Source organism: Rattus rattus, chromosome 18, assembly GCF_011064425.1.
Source record: "Rattus rattus isolate New Zealand chromosome 18, Rrattus_CSIRO_v1, whole genome shotgun sequence".
In the NCBI taxonomy this organism is placed as follows: Eukaryota; Metazoa; Chordata; class Mammalia; order Rodentia; family Muridae; genus Rattus; species Rattus rattus.
The window spans coordinates 2,426,941-2,447,699 of record NC_046171.1 but is presented as its reverse complement, the minus strand read 5'-3'; the positions used below and the strand labels follow the sequence as shown (position 1 = coordinate 2,447,699).

The 20,759-nt window shown below is 50.0% G+C and overlaps 1 protein-coding gene across 5 annotated transcripts in view; it reads left to right on the top strand.

Moving 5' to 3' along the window:
* Pde9a (phosphodiesterase 9A) overlaps window positions 1–20,759 on the top strand; it is a 93,403-nt gene that overhangs the window by 46,289 nt on the left and 26,355 nt on the right. For all 5 annotated transcript variants that reach the window (XM_032888475.1, XM_032888474.1, XM_032888476.1 and 2 more), the window contains 3 exons: window positions 11,144–11,198; window positions 11,811–11,881; window positions 16,616–16,700. In XM_032888475.1, coding sequence (XP_032744366.1) covers window positions 11,144–11,198; window positions 11,811–11,881; window positions 16,616–16,700 — 211 coding nt within the window. The remainder of the gene's footprint in view (window positions 1–11,143; window positions 11,199–11,810; window positions 11,882–16,615; window positions 16,701–20,759) is intronic.

The window sequence follows — 20,759 nt, the reverse complement described above, 5'->3', positions numbered from 1 at the left end:
GAACCCTACCCGCTGCCTGCAGTTGAGCGGGAGGAGGCTCCCTGCGCCGTCTGAACAGAGAAGTAGCAAGCCCCGTGGAGACAGTCGTGAGCCATCCCTGTCGGCCGAGGCTTGGCAGCGTGTCCCTATATTTCAGTTTTGGGGGAGGATCTCACTGTGTAACCCAGGCTGGTCTGCCGTTCTCCTGCCTCAGCCTCCCCCGCTGGCGGGGTTACAGGTGTAGGCCAAGTACGTTTACTGCCCCTGCAGCTCTTAAAGCGGTTTCTACAGGGTCAGGGAGCTAAGATGTAGGTGTCCATGCAGGTTCCCAGGCAACTCCATGCAGGAGACTGGAACCGGGGAGAGGGGAGAAGTACAAAGTGGCTCGAGGGGCTTAGGGTGTGGAAAACTGGCAGAGTTGTTGTCCTGTGCAAGAGTTGTCCTGTACAGCTCAGTACGTACGATAAGAACTTCAAGATGGCACTCGGTATACAACTGCTCCTTACAACAGAATGACGGGCTTTCCTGGCTGTCCCTTTAACCAAATCCTTGTCCCTCTGCCTCTGAGTGACAGGACCCCTGGGCAGGGTCAGGAATTGTCTGAAACAAAACAGTTCCTGGAAGTGGGCGAGGCGGGGACAGGTTCCTTGAATGTCCCCTATAACCCGAGTTGGAGTGGACTTAAGACTCGGCAGCTGTGGTCTGCTGCATGGGGAACCCCCCCCCCGTGGGGCAGGGCACCTATCTCATTTGCACCTATGTGCCTGCCAGCTGGATTCTGTCCAGGAACCTTGAACCTGACACCTGAGTAGCTCCCCCCACCAAATGACGGAGGTTTGGTCTATTCCGGACCCCTATTCAGAGGACACAAGAGCTGGGGTTCCTCTGTTCCCCTGCTGTGCTGTCCAAACATCCTTGTGGGACCCCCGCTGGCCTTCTTAGATTCTCCTAAGACTGTCCTAAAATGAAGCTAATACGGGAGATTCCCCAGCTCCCAGCAGCAACGTTTATTGTGGATGCTTGCCTACAGCAGCCAGCAGGAGCTAAGGCAAAGACAAGCAAGAAACTGTTTGGCCTGCCAAGGCTGCCAACAAGCCTCTTCAGCCTGAAGGGAGCTAGCTGCTCTTTGGGATATACAGGGCGCTTGTCTTCCTTGGCTGCACTCAGTACCTGGGAGTCCTCCCCAGTGTGTTCCTGTCAGCTCTCCCTACCCTCACAGGAGCCTGGGCTATTCCTCATAGCCTGCTGCTCAGCTCCTGGAGTTTCCCTAGAAAACAAATTGCCCGTGAATGCTTGGTCCTCGGGGCCTCAGCATCAGTTAAACCCAGCTCCTCCCCTCAGACTCTCTCGCCTTTGTTAAAAGCCTTGGGATCCGGAGGGAGCCCAAAGAAATGACACTTGCCTACAGCCATGATTTATGAGCATTCTTGGCTACTGCTGACTTCTCTCAGGGCTACTTAGACGGCCTACAAACAGAATGTCTGCACGTGCTTAAACTCCTTCAAGTCAGGATGTGCCGTGAAACCAGGGAAGCAATGAGAAGCATCATTTGTTGTGGTGAATTTCGCCGACAGGATATGGCTTTGCCATCAGGTTGGGAAGGATGGACGCTTGGCAATTGAAAACTGTTGCCCCCCCCGCCCCACCCTACACCCAATCCAGGGGTTTTAGGCTACCTGATGGGACGAAGACAGACAATTCCTGGTTTGTTGTTTTTTTTTTCCTCATGTGGAAACCTTTTCAAAAGATAACGGGGAGGTAAAAGAATTATTAGGAAAGCAGAAGGAGAGGACAAGAAGCATGAATGTGTGCAGAAATGTCACAGTGACCGCCCTTAGTCCGTGCAAGTGAGCTCCGTCTATAATTATGACTGGAAAAAAAAAAAAAGCATGGGAAAGACACGGCAGACAGATCCTGGATGCCCAGGCTGATGGATGTCCTGAGCATCCCGTTGTCCCAAAGACTGGGACACACCAGGGAAGGGCAGGCCACAGGAGATGTTTGGGTGCACATCTTTTTTTTTTTTCGGAGCTGGGGACCGAACCCAGGGCCTTGAGCTTGCCAGGCAAGCGCTCTACCACTGAGCTAAATCCCCAACCCCATTTGGGTGCACATCTTGTCTGTCAGCCAGCCTTAGTGACCGGAACAAAGGCAGTGGCATTTGCCACAGGCCGCACGCTGCCCTGAGGATTCTGCACAGGTTCCTTGCTTGCAGTCCAGTGGGAGGAAACAACGGCAGTACAGGAACCCCTGCGATGGCGGACAACACTCCCCGATCAGGGCTGTGTTTACGGACACGTGGGTAGGTGACTGGCTGTGCTACATGGGAATTTTTCCCCCTCTTTTCCCTTGGAAAGGAATTCATTCTTTGCACTCCGTGTAAACGCCCTGGTGAGCTCTTTGTGCTGAGTTGTCCATAAGTCACAGCCTGACTGTGGCCCCAGCGGGTGAACCACTCACTCTGACTCTGAACAAAAGAGAACCATGGGCTCAGGCTAAGGATTAGCCTTAACGTAGACAGGGATACCAGTGTCTGCCCAAGCCGATTCCTGCTTCCCCTGAGACCTGAATACAAGTATAAAGATGCTACTGTGACACCCAAGGGATCACATCCCCCAATCCAAACGACAGCTCTCCATTAGCTCCCTTTTTAAGATTTTTATTTTTTTTATGTATGGGAATACACTGCCTTCATGCACACCAGAAGAGGGCATCGGATCCCATTACAGATGGTTGTGAGCCACCATGTGGTTGCTGGGAATTGAACTCAGGACCTCTGGAAGAGCAGTCAGTGCTCTTAACCGCTGAGCCATCTCTCCAACCCCATTAACTCCCTTTTAAAAATGTAATTTATTTCTGTTTTATGTGTATGACTATTGCCTGCCTAGATGCCTGAGGGGGCCACCTGTGTAGCTTTATACCCAAGGAGGCCAGAAGAGGTCGTCAGATTCCCCTGGAACTGGAGCTACTGTAGTTGTGAGCTGCCAAGTGGATGCTGGGAACCAAGTCCTAGACTACTCAGCATCTGCTGTCCCTTACCACTGAGCCATCTCTCCCTCCTGGCTTCCTTTTTTTTGGAGCTGGGGACCGAACCCAGGACCTTGCGCTTGCTAGGCAAGCGCTCTACCACTGAGCTAAATCCCCAACCCCCCCTCCTGGCTTCCTTATTTTGTTATTCCACTCTGAGGTGGCCCAGAGTTCCAGTTCAGATCCTCGTGAGGACCCTTCCCAGCCCACCTTGCACAGTGGCCCAGCTAGCTAGGCTCACCACGCTCCTGGGTGCAGCTCCCCTCCCCCACCCCATCCCTCCCTCCGGCTGCCCTTTGGTAATCATTTCCTTTCTGAACTCACTCCTCCCTGACCCCTTCCCTGCCGGTCACTGACCCGAGATCACCAGATTTCTAATTTTGTCACTTAGAACATTGGATAAATACAGTCAGACCTGCAATTTGGGAGATTAGTTGCTTCACTCAGAACCAGCAGGCTGATCTGTCCGTCCTCGTTGTTCCTCTAGAAGTAGGTTCTTTTTATGGCTGGAGGGTGTCTGGCTTGCTTCCATTGTTGGGACCATTTCCAGCCAGGTTGCTAGCTCACAGGTGATGATGGGAACATAGATTTCCTTTCCTCTACCCGGAAGGTCAGCTACTGTCGAACTTCTCCACAGAATTGCCCTGCACCACCAGCAGGGTATGAGTGACCCAGGGTTAGTCCTCCTGAGCCCTGGGTGTGGTCAGTCTTTTTGATCTTAGGATAAGCATTCTGTTTTGCCTTTCCTAGCGACTGTGGATGCGTGGGTGGGTGGCGTGATTTATTTTTTACTTACTTCAATCGGGTTTTTATTTAATTTATTTATTTCTTCACTTATTTTGGCCTTTCAAGGCAGGGTTTCTCCGTGCATAGCCCTGGCTGTCCTGGAACTTGCTCTGTAAACCAGGCCGGCCTTGAACTCAGAGAGATCCGTCTGCCTCTGCCTCCCGAGTGCTGGGATTAAGGTGTGTATCACCACCACCCCGGCTAATTTTTATTTATTTATTTTTTAATATATCTCAGTCTTTTTTTTTTTTTAAAGGAAAGACATTCTTGTAAAGATTTATTTTGTATATGAGTACACTGTAGCTGTCTTCTGACACACCAGAAGAGGGCATCAGATCCCACTACAGATGGTTGTGAGCCACCATGTGGTTGCTGGGATTTGAACTCAGGACCTCTGGAAGAGCAGTCGGTGCTCTTAACCACTGAGCCATCTCTCCAGCCCCCATATATCTCAGTCTTATATTTACCCCTTCACTACTTCCTTCCATGTCCTCAGCCACCCACCCAACTTCATATTCTTTCTCTGTCTTAAAACACACACACACACATACACACACACACACACACACACACACACACACACACACACACCCCAAAACACGGAATCTGTTCTGTGTCGGCTAACTACTCCTGAGCACGTCTGCCTAACACGTTTCTTTCTAGAGCAACAATTAATTCTGATGAAGTGGCTTAGTGATTTCCCCCTGTGTATTTGGGTGTCACGTCTAGGAAGTCCCTGACTTCCCCCGCACTCTGCAGGCTGTGTCCCCGTGTGTTATGGTTCACGGCCATGGGCAATTCATTTTGCATTAGTTTTTCGCCTGTGGAATAATCCACTTCCACAAACGAGCTTGCAGTTTGCTTTTTGACAGAAAGAAACTTAAGCCTGCGAAACCAGGTTAGGGAGGATGGACATCCTTGCTGTGTCAAATTTACTAAGTCATTAACACGAGTATTATTTAGTTACACGTCTTTATCCCTTGGAATTCCGAGCGCATAAATTCTGCGTGTTTTGTTGTGTTTATTCCTGAGAAGTGATGCTTTTCTGAGTGACTAGCAGTGGAATTGAGTTTTTAATATGATCACTACATATTATTAATATTGCATGTGTGCCTTACAACCTTGTTTAATTCACTTGTTGGCGCCAAGAGGCGAGTTTGTTGCATTTTGTAGAATCCTTGGATCGCTCTGTGTAGACAGTTTTGCCATCAGCAGGCAAGGGTTGCTGATTTATTTCTTCCTTTCTGACCCGTGTGGTTTTTATTTCTTTTTTTTTTTTTTTCTTTTTTTTTTTTTTCCGGAGCTGGGGACCGAACCCAGGGCCTTGCGCTTGCTAGGCAAGCGCCCTACCCCTGAGCTAAATCCCCCACCCCGGGGTTTTTATTTCTTATTCTTACCTTACTGTGCCAGCTTGAACGTTCAGCAATGGGTCAAATAGTTATGACGAGAAGCCCCTCCCGCCTTGTCACGCCTGTAGCTGAAGCGTTGTGTCCGTGCTTTTATAACTTAATGTTGTGTATATGGGTGCTGTAGCTGTGTGCCCGTATATGCACCGTGTGTATGCAGTGCCCACCAAGGCCAGAAGAAGGCATCCCATCTCTTGGAACTAAAGTTACAGATGGTTGTGGGCCACCATGTGGGTGCTGGGAATCGAACCCATGTCCTCTGGGAAAGCAGCCAGTGTGCTCTTAACTGATGAGCCATCCCTCCAGCCCCTCTTAATGCTTTTGTAAAATCAACTTAATGAGGTTCCTCCCTATTTCTGCCTCTCTGAGAACTTCATCTTGAGTGTCTGTTGATTTTGCCAGATGCCTTTCTATGCCTTAATTAACAGGATAATAAGGTTTTCCTTTTCTCTGCTACCAGTGTGGATTACGTTGATTGGTTTTGTTTTTTTTAAAACACTGGACCAAACTTGCATCCCTGGCACAAATTACATTTGGCCTTCACATATGGTTTTCCTTTTTCTATATTGCTAAATGTGTTTTTTTTTCTTACTGAGTTTTTGTCTGTGTTCATGGGGGGTGTTGGTCATGGCTCTCTATCTGTTGCTGTTGTCTTTGTGGATTTGGTATCAGACCCTGATGGCTGGTTGTGGTGATGCAAGCCGGTAGGATTTGCTGAAGGAAGCAGAGGCAGGAAGATCATGAGTTTGAGGCCAGCCTGGGCTATAGAGTGAGTTCCAGGACAGCCAGAGCTACATAGAGACAACCGAAAGAAAGGGGGGAGGGTGTTCTTTCCTCTTCTTTTTTGGGGAAGAGATATTTAAAATTGTATGAAATCTGTAACTACTTGATTGAATTCCTCAGGGACACCAAAGGGACTGGAGAGTTCTTTGGTGGTGGCGAGGAGTGGACTTTTACATTTTAAATCCACTCTCCTTTATAGTGGCAAGCTGCTCAAATTCCTTCATCCTGGATGCGTTGTGGTTTTGTTTCTGCAGGAATTGGTTTGCTTTTCAAGGTTGTCAAGTCTGTATGTGTGAGGCATTTGCAGGCCCCTCCCGGAGCCCTGTCTATAGGGGCTGTAGTAATAGCTCCTTTCTTGTCCCTGATCTCGGTAGCCTCTGTCTTTATCTCTGCCATTCTTCCTGGAAGTCTGTTGGTTTGTTGGCCTTCTTACAGAGCCGGATGGGTTATTAATTTTTCTGTGTGGTTTGATTTCTCTTCCACTGCTTTCTCTTCCTTTGTCTTTGTGTCCTGCTCTTTCCTGTCTCTCCCTCCCTCTGCTGTGTTGTGCTCTGTCTGTGAGTTCTTACAGTGAGACCCAGGGTTACTGTGTTCAGGTTTTTACTCTTTCAGTGTACAGGGCTCCATTCCCTTCTCAGCCATACTTTAGCCACAGCAGTGCTTTGATGGATGTGTGTGTGTTCCTTTTCATGAAATTCAATATCTTTACATTTTTTTCTCAAAACTTCCTCTTTTACCTACGGATCGTTTAGAAATGTGAACAGTGGGTCAGAGACTTGCTGCCAAGCCTGACCACCTGAGTTTGAATCCCAGGACCCACACAGTAGAAGGCTAGAAGCAACTCCTGCAAGGCATCCTCGAATCTACACAGGTGTAATGTGGCATCCATGTGTACACACACATACTCACGTATACACACACGCTCACATACGCATCCTCACAGACACACACTCACACACACACACACACACACACACATACTCATACATAGTCACATACATACTCTCACATACTTGTATACACACACACTCACACTCATATATACACTCACACACATACACACACTCTCACACACAGCCACATACACGTGCTCACACACATGGTCACATATAGATGCTCGTGTACACACTTTCACATGCTCACATACACATACACACACTTTCACATGTACACACGCATATACACTCACATATACACACACAGTCACATATACACTCTCACACTTGCTCACATACACACACTCATATGCACACACATACACACTCACATCACACACTCACACACACATACACACACACTTTCACATACACAAACACTCAGACACTCACATACACAAACACTCTCTCAGACACTCACACATATTCTCTCACACACTCATACACACACACACACACAATACTGATTGTGTGATGACTTCTGAATTTATACGATTACTCAGAGATCAGCAGCTCATGTAAATCCCAGCTGCCCCTAAAGATTCTAAAGATTTCTTGGTAAGTAATCTAAGACCGCACTGCACCAAGTAGGCTATGAAAACTCACCGAGGCCCTGCCATAGGCTCAGAGAAGCCACTTCTCCTCCGTGGTAGATGCAGGCCTCTCAGAAGGCCAGCCATTGCACTCAGGAGCTGCTCAACTGTATCTCTGTGACTGACACTCTGAGTTGAGCTTCTAAGAGACACTATAAAAAGCGACTTTTATTCTTACAGGATATGAAGCCGGCAGCCATGGGTTATCCACACCCACTCGCTTAAAAAGCGTTCTGAGTCTTACGTAGGGAGAACCCTTTGAATGACACAAGCTTGAAGGAAAGATGACATTATTTAGGATAGACAGGTGCCGGTGTGCCACACGGAGAGGCCAGCAGCACAAGAGCAAAGACAGAAGATGACCTGTAGGTTAATGCCTTTACTGTGACCCGTAGGTTATGCCTTTATTGTGTCCTGAGAATTACCCCACGGGGTTCCTCATGGGGAGTTTTGATTGGTGATTTAAAGCAAGCAGACATGTGTTCTGAAATGCTTGGTGTTGGTGGAATGGTTACTGTGGCATAGGGCTGCACAGTGTGTACCAGGTGTGGGGACAGCAGGTGAGTCAGCTGCCCACAGGGAGGTGGTCACCGGGAGGAAGTGGTTTAAGGCAGACATCTGGGTTGACACCTGGGTAGATGGGAGGGAGGCAGACAACCGGAAGCAGATTGGGGTGACTGAACCTGCTCTGAACCTGCACTCAGAGTGAACCCACAGGGAGTGTAAGGTTACGTGACACCTATAGGCAGTAAAGCAGAGAAGGCTTACCAGGTTGGTCTAGGCCAGTGGTTCGACCTTCCTAATGCTGTGACCCTACAATACAATTCCTCATGTCGTGGTGACCCCCAACCATAGAATTACCACCTTGCTACTTCCCAGCTGGGATTTCACTACCGTTGTGAATCATAATGTAAACATCTGGTTATTTCCAATGATCTTAGGCGACCCCTATGGAAGGGTTGTGACCCACAGGTTGAGAACCACCGATAGATAGCAATTGGTTCATTTTTTTTTGTTGGTTTTGTTTGTTTTCTTTTTATTGTATACAGAGAATAAACACTAGCAAATATATTTTAGGAAGAAGGGAAGAAAGAGAGGGAGAGGAGAGGGGAAGAGGGAGAGAAGGAGGGAGGGAAGATGAGAGGGGAGGGGAGAGGAAGAGGGGAGGGGAGAAGGGAGGACAGGAGAGGAGAAGAGGAGGAAGGGGAGGGGAGGAGAAGAGAGGGGAGAAGAGGAGGAAGGAGGAGGGAGAGAAAGAGGGGGGAAAGGGAGGGGAGGAGGGAGAAAAAGGGGGGAGGAGAGGAAGGGGAGAGAGGGGAGGGGAGAGGAGAAGAGGGGAGGGTATAGGAGAGGAGAGGAGGGGAGGGGAGAGGGGAGAAAAGAGCAGATGGAAGGGACTAGGGATGACGGCTGGAACTGGTGCTCCCAGCATATGGGAGGCTGCAGTGTAAAGATAGCCCAAGTCAGAGGCCAGCCTGGACTACGTAGCAAATCCTGCCAAAAGCAAGGGAGGAAGGGAGCAGAAAACGCCCAGAAGTAGAGCAGACCAGGCTACTGCTCCTGTCATGTTGAATGTCCATAGGAGCGAGTGTTACAACAGCCTGTTGTTGAAGACACACGGAGATGGAGCTGTGGCGTCCACACTTGGAAACATCTTCCAGGGCTCACATAGCGGGCTACACCATCCGGTACCAACCGCAGAACTTCCTTAAGTGACCCCAAGTCGTCACTGCACCAGCACAGTGTCCCCTAGCCGCGTGCTGCTTGAAATGATATTCTCACGGCCGATGACCTGAATTTTGGAGTTTCCAGGGGTCTTAGCCTGGTGACAATCGATGTGTTGACGTGGCAGGTCCGTGCTACAGGGCACCGAGGCAACCCAGTCTCCTCAGTAGACCAAGACAGCAGTTAGACACGGGAGGACACACTCGGCACACCCGCATGCCTGTGAAACCCGTGAGCCAGCATCTGCTTAGATCAGGACAGAGGTGGCTTGTGGAGGGGAGGAGGCCAAGGAGACTTCTGGTGCCAGCAATGTCCTGTTGCTTAGACTGAAGGTGTCCAGGATGTGAGGGGGAGGAAACACTTCTTTCTCATTATAAAATTAATATGTATGTTCATGGTGGAAAATAAAGGTTCTCCGAAGCATCAAAAATAGGAAAGTGGGATCTCATAAACAAAAGATAACTACTGTTGGTGTTCTGGAAGGTTCCCTCCCAACGCGCTGGAAAAATGGGGGCATTCCGTGTCACTTTTCAATAACAGCCATCATTCGAATGAAGTTTTTGAGATTCTGTTTAGTGTGGAGTGTTTGGCTTGAACACATGTGTACGTACTGCGTGTCTGCCTCACCCACGGACGTCAGAAGGGGCATTCGATCCCCTGGGACTGGAGATTCATGTAGACGATGGTTGGCTGTGAGCCTCCACGAGGGTGCTAAGAATCAAACCCTGGTCTCTGAAAGATTTCTTTAGCCCCTAAAAACCGCCTTTGAAGTCTAATAACAGACGTTAACTTTTCCCGTTGGTTTTTGTTTTGTTTTGTTTTGTAGAGTCAGGGTCTTGCTGGGTAACCCTGGCTGGCTTGTGGTGAAATTTACCAGTCCTCCTGCCTCCCCCTCCCAGACATGAGCATGAAATGATTATTTGGTTTTCCCTCGTCTTTCCATTTTAGACAGGCTCTTGTGCTGACCTGAGTTTGGTCCCCAAAAATCTATAACATGTATGTGCCATCGCCGCTGCGGCCGCCACCAGCACCACACATAGACAAGCTGTGCTGACTTCGTTAAATGATGCTGGGCTGTATTATCTTCTCTGTGTGTTTGTGACCGTTTGCTGGGAGGCAAGCATTGGGTGGAAACACGGGGACATTCCTTAGCTTCTGAGTTCCATGGCTGGACTGAATTATTGAAGTATCCGGTTTGCTATGTTTCGGTTGCTGGCGAGAGTTAAGCGTCAGGCCAACGAAGAAGAATCTATGGATCCCTTTATAGAGTCTCTGAGTTTGGGGCCCTGAATGAATGGCTCTCTGGGACCCAAAGGTCTCTCTTTTCCGGAGGACAGATAGAATCACTTCAAAGGGTGATGTCACGACCATCGGCAAGTCACAGAACCGGGCTGGTCAGGAAATAGGAAAGAGACGGGTTATGATCAGCCTGGGACCTGAACCTTGTAAAAACCAACCACCCAGCCCAGTTTTACAGGGCAGGCCCAAAGAGGCCCGGCCCGCTCCTCCCAGCCTGCTTCCTCTCTGCAGACCCATCCTGAGAACACCATGTTTTCACTCGGAGGTTCACTGACCCCACTCTGCCATGGTAATTGTCCCCATAAAATGAGCAACCCAGAGAAGGTTGCCTATATTTAGAACCCCCAAGGCCTGCCTGCCTCATCTAGGTGTGGCAGTGCCTGGAGAATATCAGCCTCAGGGCCACTGGCAACAGACCAGGACGAGCAGGCCGCAGAGTAGGGGAGAAACCTGTGCCCAGGGAGGCCCTGCTACCCGTGATCGGCAGGCCGAACATCCTTCTACAGAGGCACCTGTAGCTCACACAGGGATAGCAACCTTAGCTGCCTGCCTGTCTCCGCGTCCTTCCTCCCAGCCTGCACTCCATCGGTTTCTCTTCTTTGGTTTGTAGAAAGTGAAGAACTCGTCCAGGGTGTGCTGGCCCAAGTGGCGGAACAATTCTCCAGGTACGGTATGTTCTCTGTACTTATGGGGGATGGCTGAGTCAGCCATCTATAGCTTCTATAGCGAGCCTAGCCCGGCATATCTTAGCAAACCTTCACCATATCCCCAAAACCATGTCTAGTGGCTGCTTCTAAACTATGAGTTTTGGAAGTAGCGAATCCGTCCCCCACTGTTCTTCTAAGGCTCGAAGCCATCTACCAAACATCCTTCTACGAATGAGTGTTTCCCACTGAGATGCTGTTACCGTGCGGGTGGATGGCTTCCCTTTAGTGTGCCAACACCCTATAATTCTGTTGTGAGCTCCCCAAAGTGGGATTCTGTATGGTATGTTATTGTCACTTTGAACCAAATGACCGAACCGCCATGGAACATGGCGGTACCCCACCGCTGTCCATACTGGGCAGGGCGGGGTGAAGGCATGGGTCAACCCAGCTTAAGTCTACTCAGAGAGCCCAGGACAGACTCAGAGACACGATGCACTCTTTAAAAAGCTCCTCCTGCTGTCTCGGTCCCCTCCCCAGCCTCCCTGGAGCCCTCACCCCAGGCAGGGACCTATACATGTTTGCTGGTCTGGGTCTCAGTTTTTATCTTTTCTTCCCGATTTTGCCCCCCAGAGCGTTTAAGATCAACGAGCTGAAAGCTGAAGTTGCGAATCACCTGGCCATGCTGGAGAAACGGGTGGAATGTGAGTGGAGTTTTTTTGTTTTTCTTCCTTCCCTTTCTGCTTTTTTTTTTTTTTAAACCTCTGTCGGAATTAGCCACTTAGAGCAGTGAGCGGGTGGGCGCTTGAAGGCAAATGCATCCTTTCTCCGTGCCGCTTTGATTTCGACGGAGGTTGGACACGGACAGATCTAAGCACGCCTTTCTGCAACAGCGCAGTTTGCGTGATGCTTTTACCTGTGCACAGAACACAAACCGTAAACCAAAATGGCCTATGTCTGGCCCAGCAGAATCTCTGCCAGGGGCTGTACTGCTTGTACCAGGGATGGGGTGGGGCGGGAGGTCTTCTCTTCACATTGCTTCTGCAGAGTTTGGAAGATGTGACGTTTTGGTCTCAGTCTCTGGCCACGGCAAGGAGAGAGAGAGAGAGAGAGAGAGAGAGAGAGAGAGAGAGAGAGAGAGAGAGAGAGAGGAGTCAAGTCCAGGTTCCATTCCGCTTCCAAAGAGCCAGATTCGGGAGGGAAATAGCCAAGTCACCTCACCCGTAGTGACAGGATCAATGAAGGATTGATGCTTCCGCTCCACAGGTCCAAGGAGCCTGCGTTTCACCCTCTGCTCCACCACTAGGCACTCTGTCACTGTCAGGCTCAGCCTGGAGATACCCAGGCACCTAATTTATTAACTTGGGCCGAGTAAACAAAATTCAAACAGGGAGCCACTAGGAAACAAGCACCGTGACTGACTCTCTTCCTAAGACAAAATGGATGCCTTTTTATTTTTTTTTTTTTTTTTTTCCGGAGCTGGGGACCTAACCGGGGCCTTGCGCTTCCCTAGCAAGCGCCCACCACTGAGCCAAATCCCCAACCCCTTATTTTGCTTTTTTTCTCTCTTTTCTCTCTCTCTCTCTCTCTCTCTCTCTCTCTCTCTCCTCAAGAAAAAAAATTTTTATCATGCAAGACTTGGCTCACCCATGTTCCCCATAGTCCTGTGGATACCTCTCAGAGTGTGTTGGCTTTCCCCGAGTCAGGTGGTCTTTGCGTCCTCGAGGCTATCTTGTTTTAACTGGAGATGGTGAGGAGCCACAGAAAAGTTAGTGACCACTCCAGCCAAGGGCAGCACCCAAGAGGCCTCTGTAAATCACAGCAGTGCCCACTCCCAGGTGCCAGAAACTGGAGGGTCTGGCTTGGGAAGTGTCAGTGTGGCTGTCTCCTCTGGGATCGGAGGGAGAGTGAGCTCTTGCCTAACTCTGATCATTGGTGCTTCTCGGTCGTCCTTCCCTCTCCTCCTGGCTGGGATCGCTCCACGACTACAGCTTGCCCCTGTCTTCCTGTAGTTCCCTCCTTACGACTGCCATTTTCTCAATACGCCCTGTCTGTTTCTTGTAAAGACGCTGCCGTTTGAGTCAAGGGCGCTCCCATTTCAAGTCCTCTACCTAATATCTGCCAAGGATCTTTTGCTGAAATCAAAAGTGCTATTCACAGGATCCTAGCCCCGCATGGCTGGGCAGGCTGCCAGGAAGACAACTTGAGCCGCTTCTCCATGCAGACACACAACCATGCACAAACATGTACACGAAGACGTGGACTGACACACCGGAAGGCATGTGTCCATCTGGGTGTCGTTAACTGTACCCTGCGTCTCAGGGGAAGGGACATACAGCTGTAAACCCCCACACTTTGCTGACCTCGTAGCGAACGGAATTTCCTTCTTGCTCTTTGACCTTTAAACCAAATACGAGTTTCTCCTCTGTGACTGTCAGCGCTTTTCCCCCTTTCTGTGTAAATGTTTAGCTTTTAAGGAGTCTGGGATTACTGGAGAGTCAAAGGTGATTTCATAACCGTGGAACAGCCTGGCCCTTGGCTCCTGTCCTGCCGGGAGCTGTTCACTTCCTTCCTGGTGTGTTGTGGTGGGGACACAGGGCATCCCTGCCCCATCTACTCTTTGTACCCGTGCCCTGGACCTAAACCAAGACCTGAACACCAGTGTGGGCCACAGCCAGAGTTGACACCTGAAGACAGAGGTAGACTCGGGGTATGCAAACAATCCTGAATTTCCATACTGAACTGAACCGTACCAGTCTTTCGATGTCGTTCAGGAAGTGTGCCTAAGGCAGACTGTCAGAGCAGTCCCAGGAGAAAGCATTGTAAAGCAGCTCTCTGTTCCCTCTTAAAGTGGTGCCTCTTAGCTTTGCAGATAGGAGAGAGAGCGCGCCCACGGTTCCTGTGAGTTCTTAGAGTGGAGGAAGGTAAAATTGCCTTTAGCTACTGCTAAGGCCATTTTCCACAGAGCCAGCATCTCCCTTAGGAATTCACTCCTAAATCTCTTTTATCGGGAGGTGACAAGGCAGAGAAGCCCACAGGAACCCCTTCTGAAGTTGGAGCTGGAGAGGTGGCTCAGAGACTAAGAATACTGGCTGCAGTCCCAGAGGACCTGGGTTTGATTTCCGGCCACCCATCCACGTGGCAGCTCACAACTATCTGTAACCAGTTCCTGCGCGCGCGCGTGTGTGTGTGTGTGTGTGTGTGTGTGTGTGTGTGTGTCCATCACCCTCTCTGTCCTCTGCGGGCACTTCAACCCTTCTGAAGTCCACATGCACTTCCCGGGTTCCCAAGCAGGCCAGCATGTCAGATGGCCTATGTTGGCCGTGTCACTGGGGCGCTGGCAATGGTAAATGGTTCAGGGCAACCTCTTCTTTAGCTTAGAGTATCTGTGCCTACCCATAGGTCAGACTTGAGAGGAATAAGGGGACCTGTCTTAGTTAGGGTTTTACTCCTAAGGAACAGACACCATGACCAAGACAACTCTTATAAAGGACAACATTTAGTTGGGACTGGCTTACAGGTTCAGAGATTCAGTCCATTATCATCAAGGCAGGAACATGGCAGCATCCAGGCAGGCAGGGTGCAGGGGGAGCTGAGGATTCTACATCTTCATCTGAAGGCTGCTAGAAGACTGGCTCCCCCACCCCACCCCACCCCCCACCCCACCCCACCCCACCCCTATGGTTAGGAGGAGGGTTTTAAAGCCCATAATGACATCCTTCCTCCAACAAGGCTGTACCTCCAAATCGTGCCATTCCCTGGGTTAAGAATATTCAAACTAGGTCGACACCTCTGTCTCCTGCGCGGGATACGTGTTGGCCCAGAGATCCCCGTAATAGATCTCCGTAATAAACCTCGCCTTTGCTTATTACAAAAAAAAAAAAAAAGAATATTCAAACTACCACGGGACCCTTATGGATAAAACTTGGATCAGGCCATGAGTCCACTGGCCTTCCACCATTGTCTGTGAAGGCCTCACAGAATGGAGCACCCACCCCTGGGATCTGAGGGTAGGAAGACTGAAGGGGCCCTGCAATGAACCACTGAACACCCGGTGTAGTCATAGGTCACGCCTAAAACCCCCAGCCACTTACAAACCAAGACAGGAAGACCGTGCGTTAGAGCCAGGCGGTGCCACACAGGACAGCTTTGTCTCTCACACACGTAGCAAGTGGGATCTGCCACACTCTCCTTGGATCTGCTGGCTTTCCTCCATGTTCTGCCTTTGACTCACCCATTGATTGAGCCGCAGCTTCCTCGGCTTGCTCATCTGCTGTGTGTTCCTTCCCCTGGTTGCAAAACGCAACCAGGTTTAAACAAGACTGCGGCGGCCATATTAAACTCATGGCTAGGGAACCCCCAAGGGTGCCCAAGTGATGTCCTCAGAAGAACGTCCACTGGCCTTCGACAACTTCTTTAAGTGTCAGTGATACAAGAAGGCATGAAGAACCTCACTCTAAAGGAAGGGTGACCGAGTGGGTGACCAAACATGTCTAGCCTCTGTGTTCCCCACAGCTGCTACCTAGATTTGTCCCCAGGCTGCCACCACCCTGTCCCCAGACACTGATGCCTAAGACCTTCATTTTGGTCTGCACATAACAGCCTTGTGTGGGAGGGATAGAGGTTTCTCTGGCCCAGAATCAAGTCAGCCAGACCAGAGCTGACCACGTCCCATTGTGCAGAAGAGGCAGTGTCCCTACAAAACCCTATCCACCTGGCCTCTACCTTGGAAATTTCTGGAAAGCCCAGAAGGAGGCTGAGCCCCGCCAGGTCATCTTTGCATGTGCACCCAAACTATGGCTCTGTTTCTTGGGTTGGAAGCATTGTCAGGAACCCAGCAGGTCCCCGGGTGGCTGATTTCCTCTAGAAAGGGCCATGCTGTGTTTTTAGCAATTATTTGGAGCCCAGCTCAGCGAGAAAGGGAATAGCTCGTGCCTGGGGTAGTGTCCTTTGGCAGGGAACTGAGGTGCAGTCATAAATATATATAATATATTTTATATATAATTTTTTTTCTTCCTCAAGAACCCAGCTTCTGGGTTGGGGATTTGGCTCAGTGGTAGAGCGCTTGCCTAGGAAGCGCAAGGCCCTGGGTTTGGTCCCCAGCTCTGGAAAAAAAAAAAGAACCCAGCTTCCGGTAGCATTTCCAGTCACTCCCAGCATTTCTGAGGGAGCACACTGGCTGCTGGCTTGTTGGCAGCCACACTCATCAGTTAGCTGGGACCCCAGGGATATGACTGAGTCCAGCCCTGTTCCTCCTTGACTCTGCCTGTTTATTTCTTGGCTGGCGGGGAAGTGGGGGATCCCCAGATATCAGCGTGGGAAGATAGAGAAGCCTTTGCCATAAGCCAGCCTCCTTCTGAGACCCTCAGCTACCAGTCTGGCTAGAGCCCTGGGATTACTTCCGGTGACCCTCCATCTCTGTGTCTCTTGGTCGCCAGTGGAAGGACTCAAAGTGGTGGAGATCGAAAAATGCAAGAGTGATATTAAGAAGATGCGGGAGGAGCTGGCAGCTAGAAACAACAGGTAAGTCTGTGTCCAGGCCTGCGGCAGCTGGCCCTAGAGAGGGCCCTGGAGACCGTGGGACGGGCTATGGCTAATGTGCCTTGATTTGGCTCCAACATGGATGACACAAGCCTGTTGTGTCAGAGATCAATTACTCTATACGATTATTTTTCCTTTTCTTTTTAAGATTTATTTATTTAATATGTCTAAGTGCTCTGTCCTCAGACACACCGGAAGAGGGCATCAAACCCCATTACAGATGGTTGTGAGCCACCATGTGGTTGCTGGGATTTGAACTCAGGACCTCTGGAAGAGCAGTCGGTGCTCTAACCACTGAGCCATCTCTCCAGCCCTCCGCCCCTCCCGCGATCCCATTTTCTTAAAGATATTTTTATTTCTATGCCTCTGAGTGTTTGCCTGTAGCATGTCTGCGTCCTGCTTACATGTCTAGTGCCCGTGGTGGCCAAAAGAAGGGCATCAGATCTTCTGGATCTAGAGTTTCAGGCAGTTGGGAGCCGCCATGTGGGTGCTGGGAATAGAACTGCAGTTTCCTTTGCAAGAACAGTTAAGTGCTCATAACTGCTGAGCCGTCTTTCCAGACCCCTACATTTTCTTTTTTTTTTTTCTTTTTTTTTTCTTTTTTTTTTTTTTTTTTTTTTTTTTTTTTTTTTTTTTTTTGTTGTTGTTGTTCTTTTTTTTTTTTTTTGGAGCTGGGGACCGAACCCAGGGCCTTGCGCTTGCTAGGCAAGCACTCTACCACTGAGCTAAATCCCCAACCCCCTACATTTTCTTATAAAGGGTTTTGGTAGCTGGAGGAAAATGTCCATACATACAAGGTAAATAACTTCTCCAGAGCCCGTGTAACAGTAAATTCCACACTTGAAAGAATTTTACGTCCATTTTTTTTTTGTTATTTGGATTGGATGGGGGTTGTTTGTTTTTGTTTGTTTGTTTGTTTGATTAGTTCTGGCTATCCTGGAGCCTACCATGTACATAGACCAAGCTGGCCTCAAACTAACAGAGATCCACCTGCCTCTGTCAGGGCTTAAGGGCTTATGCCACCACACCCAACTGATACTTGTTTTTTAAAGATAACAGTAAAAAGACAAAGGTGTTTGGTTTATAGTGAACAAGCGCCCAGTTTTTATCCCCAGGTCTCCTAGTTCCCAAGGATAGCCCCCTCTGTCAGAAGAGCACAGTGGGTGCTCCTGTTTCTATGGACTGGATCACATGGCCCTTTAAGGGTGATGATGTCCTCAGAAACCCGTGACCAATAATCCAAGGGAAACAAGCCTCCTGCATGTCTTGTCGGTGGGAATTAGCCAGGGTCCACAGCTATAGGGCTGCATCCTGAGTAAGGACCAAATGACCTGAACAAATGACCTCAGCTGTCTTAGGACCCCAACCTCAAGCATTCCGGAGACGACACCCCGAGTACACCAAAGTCAGGCTGCCCGCTGAAGGTAGGGCTTGCCCCTGGCCTGCAGGTAGGGAGTAGTGGGAAATCTTGTGGTCCCCATGGAGTCCCACCATGATGGCCAGCCTGGTTGTCGCAGAGAGGGCACAGTATAGGGAAGAGAGGTGAATCATGGAGTCCTACGGGGACTGTGTCCCATTCAAGATCATGTGGAGTGGCTAGCTGGTGTGGAGTTAAGGAGCTCTTGTTCCATTAGATTTGTGTGAAGGCAGGGCAAGAATCTTACAACCGTAGGACACTGAGTGATCAGCTCACTTCCACTGTCCCTGTGAAGTCGGCTCTTCAGGGGCCAGGAGAGTCCCTTCTGTGTGACCTCCAAGAAGAACCAGAGTCATGTAGGGGGCAGACACTCAGCTGAGGCTGGGAACCTGCACAACAGCCTCTGACCCAAGACCTCACTCAGCCTGTCATCACCCCAGGAGGCCTGGTTCCCAGGACCAGGTAGGGACAAGTGTCCTCTGGGCCAGCTCCTCCCATCAGCAGCGCTGGCAGACTGCCTGTAGTGGGGCTTTGGCTTGTCTTAGTGACGAGCGTGCCTCTGTAGCCCACAAGTACAGTTTAGAGCTCACAGAGACATAAAGCAGAGCCCTCTAGTGCCTGGGCAGGCTCACAGAGACAGCATTCTCTGCAGACAGCACTGGAGGCGTCCCTTGTAAGGAAGAGACAGGCCAGTGGGATGTCAATCATCTCCACAAGAGGGTGAGATACTCAGGCTTCGCCTCCAAATGAACAAACATGTGTGAAGCTCCGACCTGTATTCTAGTCCGTGCCTAGTCCATAGCTACTTTTCTATCCGACCCAGTGCTTTAATGGAAGGAGTCCATTTTAAGTACAGAAGCACACTCAGCAATCGAGCCTCCCACCCAGGATGAGGCTGTGTAGACTCACTAGACTGTGGAGAAAGGTTATACCCTTGAAGGGTGCAGGTACGACGTTCTTACCTTCCTCGAGGAGCCGAAGGGACAGGAGACCAGGTGAGGCGGAGCCTAGCTCTACACTCACAGTTACCCTGGAGGACAGACTGACATTTGAACACACCCTGACAGGGGGCTGGATCCACCAGAACCCAACTGGAGACAAGAGAGGGGCCATGCACAACCTGCCAGAGCCTTGGGCAGACTGTACTCTCCTTAGACTCACTGAGGTTCCTCTGTTTCCCTGAGAGGAACAAATTCCAATGGCCAACTCACGTTCAGGGCAGAAGCTCATCCTCCAGGGGACTATGGCCGCTGTGGTTCCCAGCACCAGGCAAGGGGGGAACAAGCATCCCGCAAGACCAGAGTAGGATAATGCAGAAACAGAGGGTTGACTGAGGCCTGAGGTCTGCGATCTCTGCTTTTGTCTCAGACAAATGGCCTTGGCCAGGAACTGGATCCCCAGGGGACGGGAGAACGGGAAGCCCAGGAAATGAGGCAAAATGAGCTGCAGACAGAACAAAAGGAAGAGGCACTGTGCCAGCCGCTCTGCCCGCTGGAGGATGCTGGTTCCTGTGGCAACGGGGGCTCAGAGTGGGAAGTGGCTGGCCAAGGCAGGGTCAGCAGGCACCCAGCAGCCCAATTTGGCCCCAGGTCTCTGCTAGGAAGGAGCTGGATTCCAGCAGTCAGCAGTGTGCCTGGGGAGGGCTTCCATATGCTCCCAGGGAATGCAGAAGACAGAATGTGGAACAGAACCCGGGTGCGGATGTGGGTCTAAGCGAGGCTGAAGGAGAAACCGTGGTACCCTACATAGCCAAAAGCATAGCCGACCTCAAAGGGGAGGGTCTTATGGTCAGGGTGAAGGTGGAAATGGCTTCACTGGGACATTCGATTGGCTCCTTCTGCTGGTTTCTATAGCAAATCCTATAAATTTGCTAAATCTGTTAGAATCCCCTTGGGACAGGGACTGTCACAACAACCTGGTAGTTTTTGCAAGCTTAACTGGTACCGTTAGTTGGGAGAGAGGCAACCGAAGGCTGTATTTCAAAAGGATTTATGACTTCAGGCTAGGAAATACCACAGGCTCAAGGGAGACTTCAGACAACCTAGCTGGAGGCTGGGGGCGGGGTGGGGGTCACTGGTTCAGTTGAAATCTATTGCAAAACCCCACTTTTGGGTTTGTCCCCCCACCTCCACCTACCCCACCCCCCACCCCCGCCCCAGGTATGTTCATCTAGTTTTGAGAGGGGAAAAAGAAACCTTAAATATACTGCTTTGTGATCTTTTTCCACTTGTAACATTGTGAAAAATAGGTAGATTCAATGTTAATCCTCCAGGTCATAGATTTTTCTCTTTTTTCTTAACCCAACACCAAGTGTAGTTGGGGGATTCAGCTGTCCAGCCACGGGTGTCACCCAGTGTGTCACCCATGCCTCAGAACCTTCTGAAAGGACGCTCCAAGCCGTTCTCAGAGTGACCTGCAGGATGTGGGGCTTAGAAAGACAATGGATGACTGAGGACTTCAGGGTTTCTCTTGCGTTTCTGTTTTTTTGTTTGTTTGTTTGTTTGTTTGTTTTTAAAGACTTATTCGTTCTATATAAGTACATTGTCATTATCTTCAGACACACCAGAAGAGGGCACCAGATCCCATTACAGATGGTTGTGAGCCACCGTGTGGTTGCTGGGAAT